General features: G+C 59.8%; 1 protein-coding gene across 1 annotated transcript in view; it reads left to right on the forward strand.

Annotated features, from left to right (window-relative positions):
- RAMP1 (receptor activity modifying protein 1) overlaps window positions 1-4,192 on the forward strand; it is a 23,877-nt gene extending 19,685 nt beyond the window's left edge. The window contains exon 3 of the mRNA XM_006909927.2: window positions 3,755-4,192. Within this exon, the coding sequence (XP_006909989.1) occupies window positions 3,755-4,010 (256 nt within the window). The 3' untranslated portion in view covers window positions 4,011-4,192. The remainder of the gene's footprint in view (window positions 1-3,754) is intronic.
- Window positions 4,193-5,568: the final 1,376 nt, after the last annotated feature.

Genomic DNA, 5,568 nt, shown 5'->3' on the forward strand with positions numbered 1-5,568 from the left:
CTGGGGCTGGGGTAGGCCTCTGGGCCCCCAGTGCCAGATGCAGCGGAGCCATGGCCCCCAGCAAGGGGGGGCCTTCCAGGCAAGCCTGTCTGTGCAGTCAGTGCTCCCACTTCCCCGGGATGCTTCAGAATAGCCCCGCGGGTCCCCTGGAGGGACAGCCTTCTGCTGTCACAAGGAGGAAGAGACGAGCCCAGGTGATTGCCACACAGTGACATCAGTGTCCAGTTCGTTAAAGGCCTTTTCCCAGAATAAGCTTTTTACACATATAATTATAAAAGTAATGTATGCGCACTGTAGAAAACGGGAAATTCTCCCCCCAAAAATGTAGGCGAAAGAGCAAGAATCCTTCACGTCGCCACCCTCAGTGGCAGCGACCCCCTCGAACGCCCCGCCGTGCCCTCCCCTGCACCGCTTCGTGACGCCACGTCGGTTGTACGGTGGGGTCTCGTCTGGTTTTCTCTCGTTCAACGTTATAGCAGATACTTTCCCAGATCTTAAAATTTTCTCTCTACATGTCATTTTAATAGCTACACAGCAGAGGTTCTTAAAAGCGACTTCTTCCATCACTTTTCTATGGTGACCATTTTCCATAATTATAAACTTGCAATGAATACCTTCTTACTCTACTCTTCCTGTCATCAGCTTGGGGTGATTCCCAGAAATAGAGTTTCCAGGTCAAAAGGATCCATGATTTCGAGTTCTTGATACATATCGCCAAATCGCTTTTCAGAAAAATCCTGCCAGTCTATCTCGTATTAGGAAAAGCACGAGCGCCCGCCTCACGTCCCCACAGCTTCACCAGCACGGAGTATTCCGACTTTTAAAACGGATTCCGTTTGAACGCTTGCTTCTTCCACTCTCTAGAATGAGCTTAGACTTTTTTCAGATGCTCGTCAGGCATGTGTGTTTCCAGAACTGTTGAGTCAAAAGCATCATGGGCATCTCTCTCTCGCTCTGCCTGGCACCCATATGAACAGCCCTCCCCAGCGTCAGCCAGTGACAGGCTCCTCGGGCCAGCCTCAGACGCCCCCTCACCTTCACCTGCTCCGGCGACCGGGACGTCAGCCAGTGCTGCCTCCACCTCCTCCCAACCAGCAGGTATTTAAAGCCGCTAGAAGCCACCAGGTTGTGAATCGTCACTGGTAGACGGAGGCCAGTGCTGGTACAGATAGAGTAAATCAAACTCCGAAAGCGGTTCGTCCTCGGATTTGTGTGGGCTGAGACGCACACTGCCCGGTCAACTTGGGCTCGAGTTTCTAGGAATTCGAGGAACGTAACCTTTTTGAGCCACACGCCCGTGTGAGAAGATGAGAAAGCGTGTGCTTCGTGGGCACCTCCGGGACGTCAGGCCCTTGACCCCATTTACCCTGCTCTGCGCGGTGACCCTGCCAGGCGGGTCCCCGTGTCTCCATTCAAAGGCAAAGAGGGTGAGGCCGGAACACGGGAGATGAGGCTCGGGATAAGAGACGGAGCTGGGATTTGAACCCAGGTCCACGGGGTGCCAGGGCCCAGGCTCAGACACCCCACATCCGCACGGGACAGCAGCAGCCACAAGTGTCTCCGGAGCCTGCGGTGCCAGCGGACGCCTTGTCGCTAAGTGAACAGCCACGAGTCACAGTGCAGGGGCCTTGGCCTGGGACGTGGTCGCGCTGGCAGCACCCTCGGCGTGGTCGGGAACCCTCCCAGCCAAGGTCGCGTGGGGGCCCAGAGGAGAAAGTCCAACCAAGACAGGACAACGATGACGTCTCGTGAGGACTGGGGACGAGGGCGATACGAGTGTGTCCGTCGGGGTTGTTCTGGGCCCTGCGGTCCGGGCTGCGTCCCCTGAGCAGAAGGTCTGCTGAGGAGAAAGTCTGCTGCCAGAGCTCACGATGTTTACCGAACGCCTCAGCTGTCGCTTCTGTACAAATAAACGGGATGAAGTGGCTGCCGACGGCACACCAGGCTATTTTTAGACAGGGTGGCTTTTCAAGGAGGGGGGGCCTGCTCCTAGAATAGCCCGCCCCAGGCCAGGCTCGGCCACAGCGTCACAGTCTCCTGGGTCCAGGGGCTCCTTCCTGTCCTGGCCGGCAACACCTCCTTCTAGGGACAACGTTTGGGACTGACCGTCCGTCACTGGATCAGCAGAACACCGAAAACTGCCCGTGGGTTTGGTGGGTCCAAAGCCGGGAGAAGACGTTCAAACCAGAGTTTGTGACACGTAGCCAGGCAGCTGATCTACAAGCCAACGCCCCAGGCTGGACTTCGGTTGCGACGATGCCTGACGTGCTGGCGCTTACCATGTGCTAAGTGCTTGACACGTACTGACTCATTTGTTCTCGTGAGGAGACCCAGCCTGTCGGGACTTCCTGTGGCTTCTCTCACTTCTGCTTTCTGCCTGAAACACGAATCCTTGTTCACGTGGGAAAACAACACAGCCCAGTGGGCACGGGTCCCGCACGGGTCCCTCACGCGCTCTGCGGCCTCCGCCCACTTCCTCCCGCCCCCGCCTCCCACTTAGCCCGCCCGCGTGGACCGGGAGGCCCCCGGCACCCTGTGCCCAGAGGCCGATGACCGGAGAGCAGGCGCGGCAGAAAAAACAGTGACCCAGCGACTCAGAGGCCAGAGCTAGGCGCTGGGGGGGAGGGGCACTTGGGTGCAGGAGAGGCCCAGCCTTTTCCAAACGAGAGCCTCCCCAGATATCTCCTGCATGTCGATTTATGGCTTCTGCTCCATTTACTCACTTGCTAGATTAAAAATAAGGAAAGTATCTTAAATATCTTCATTTTTTTGTGTGGAGCCAAAATCATTTGTTATATTCTTTTGACTGAAGAACTCGAATTTCTCCTAGCAGAATGAATTCTCCCAGCTTCTTTTTCTCTGAAAAAGATCTTTATTTCAACCTCGTCATTGGGAGATATTTTGGCTGGGTGTAGGATTCCTGTCCCCCGGTCCGGTCCCCCGGTCCCGTCTGCCCGTCTGCCGGCCTCCCGCCGGGCTTGCCGGCCTCTGGGACGAGTCGGCCGTGGCTCATCATCGTTCCCCACAGGCATCTTTTCTCTGACTGACTCCAAGCTTTTTTTCTCGTTTTTCTTTACCTTTGGTGTCCAGAGTTTGACTTTTGACTCATCTGTGCGGCTGTTCGTTGTTGCTGTTGCTCTGCTCGGGTCCTGTTTGGGATTCTCTGAACTTCCTGGGTTCGTGAATCGACATGTCATTATTTCTGGAAAAATCTCAGCCGTTATCTCTTCACATACCCTCTTCCCCTTCCCTCTCCTCCGTCTGGGACCCGGACCGCGAGTGGGAGTCGGTGCACCTGCGTGTTGCTAAGCAACCACAACTCTGGGGCACTCTGCACCGTTTCTTCGTGCTGTCCGGGCCAGGTCATTTCTAAAGGCCCATCTTCAAGTTCACCAGTTTCTTCCTCAGAATGGGCTGTGGATTCACCCACCTGAGGGCTCGCTGCCTCGGGCGGACATCTGAAGATGCCTGGCTGGTCCACCTCTAGTCTGCATCCCAGCTGCCAGGTCCCAGGAGCAGAGAGGGACGTCCCTTAGCCCCAGCGCACCTGCTGGTGTCCGAGAATGTGCACGGCATCTGGGAGCCCCCACAGGAGACATCTAGGACCTTCATCCCCTAGATTCAGGGCCACTGCCATGGGGCCTGGGTTTCTGGAGACGCTGGAGGCGGTGGGGAAAGGGGTAGTCAGCCCCTGGCTCAGCCGCCTGAGTGCCCCGCTTGCCCAGGGACTGACGACCTGCTTTTCCCTCTGCAGGAGGTATAGGGAGCTGGCGGACTGCACCAGGTACGTGATCGAAGAGCTGGGCTGCTATTGGCCAAGCACGGAGGTGGACAAGTTCTTCATCGCCGTCCACCAGCACTACTTCAGGAGCTGCCCGGTCTCGGGCAGGGCCGCGCGTGACCCCCCCAGCAGCATACTCTGCCTCTTCACCGTGCCGCCCACCCTGGCGACCCTGCTGGTGACGGCGCTGGTGGTCTGGGGGAGCAAGCGCAGAGGTGGCCTGGTGTAGGCCGTGGCCTGGGGGCCGCCCGCCACGGAGGCCGCAGGGAGGCGGGCAGCCGCACGCCTGGCCGGGCCTGAGCCCTGGAGGCGGAGCAGGCCCCGAGGCCCCTCTTCCTCCACCTGAGAACGGCCAGCAGGGTCTCGGGGAGGCGGTGGCGCAGGTGTGAACTCGAGAGCCCGGCTGGCGGGGCGAGCCACCCTGGGAAGGGGGCCCGGCGCCTGGCGGCGGGGCTGAACTGTCTGTCGTCATGTCCGGAGCAGTCACAGGAGGTCTCCGCCCTCGGCTCTGCTCCCACCTGCGGCCACACCGTGGATGAGCAGTCGGTGATTAAAAGGATGTCCTTGACTTTGGGAAGCATCATTATTTCCGGGTATGGGTCACCGGGAGTAGAAGCGGGGGAGGAACGCTGGCCCCTTCAGAGTCCGTGCCACGCTGACGGGACGTGCCGTGGCAGGGACTTTGCTGGGGGACGGTGACCGTGAGGCCCCATGAGGCGGCGAGGCCCGTGTGCGGCTGCAGCTGCTGCCCTGGATTTCGAGGCCCCGACCCCACCCCTCCAGGGTCTAGAGCCCCTGGCTCAGAGACGCGATTCGGACAGGACAGGATGGGTTGGCTGTTTCCTGTGCCCCGCCCCCCCGCCAGCCCTCAGGCCCAGGTGTCCCCCCGACTCGGACCCCACTCTGCCCCAGAGGGCTCCGCTGGCTCTTTGCACATCAGTGCTCTCCTCTCTCCTGCCAGCTGCTGCTTCCCAGTCGCCATCTTCCCAAGCTCCCACTTATAGCTGGGCTTCCAGAAGGTTCTGGATCCCCGAAGGGAGCTCCCACCCTGTCCCTCCCAGATGTCCTCTGAGCTCAGACACCCACCCCCCGCGGTCCCCATGGCCCCTCCAGGGCCCCCCAGACCTCTCCCTCTGCCCACAGGACAGCCAGACTGTGCCATTACCTTCTAGACTATTCCGCATTAGCACACAGCAGCCACCAGGGGTCACACTCACACACCTGCCCACGCTGGCCAGGAAAGGTGCCCAGAGTGTGCTAACTGCAGTGTCTGCCGGAGGCTCGGGGGATCCCGGCGTCCACACCCCAGGACCTGGGCAGTGGCTGGTTGGGCTGCGTGCTAGGCCCCTGCTTCCTGTGCCCGCCCCTGTTGGAAACTCGGGCTGTGAGAGCTGGGAGGAAATCGGGCGATCGGCTCTGGTCATCTTCGCTTCTCCCCAAGGAAGCCGATGACACTGACACAGGCGGGTCACAATTCAGGCTCCAGGAAGCTCCTGGCTAAGGCTAGGGATGCGAGGTTCGGGGAGTGGGCGTGGCCAAGAAGGGCGCTCGTGGGCTGGACGAGGACGTCCGATACACCTGGGCACTGAGGACGGCGGTGCCCACAGGTAAGGACAGCCCCCGGCCAGCTGTGTCACTCACTCCTGTAACAAGCTACGTGTGCATCACGGCCCCGCCTCCCACACCTGCACATCCGGCTCGGTTCTGCTTTGTGGTCACGCTCGGGGAAGCAGTCCACCCCACCCAGGACCACAGCGCTGGCGGCAGGGACCCCAGCACCTCACCCA

The sequence above is a fragment of the Pteropus alecto genome, unplaced genomic scaffold (genome assembly GCF_000325575.1).
Source record: "Pteropus alecto unplaced genomic scaffold, ASM32557v1 scaffold143, whole genome shotgun sequence".
NCBI classification, from domain to species: Eukaryota; Metazoa; Chordata; class Mammalia; order Chiroptera; family Pteropodidae; genus Pteropus; species Pteropus alecto.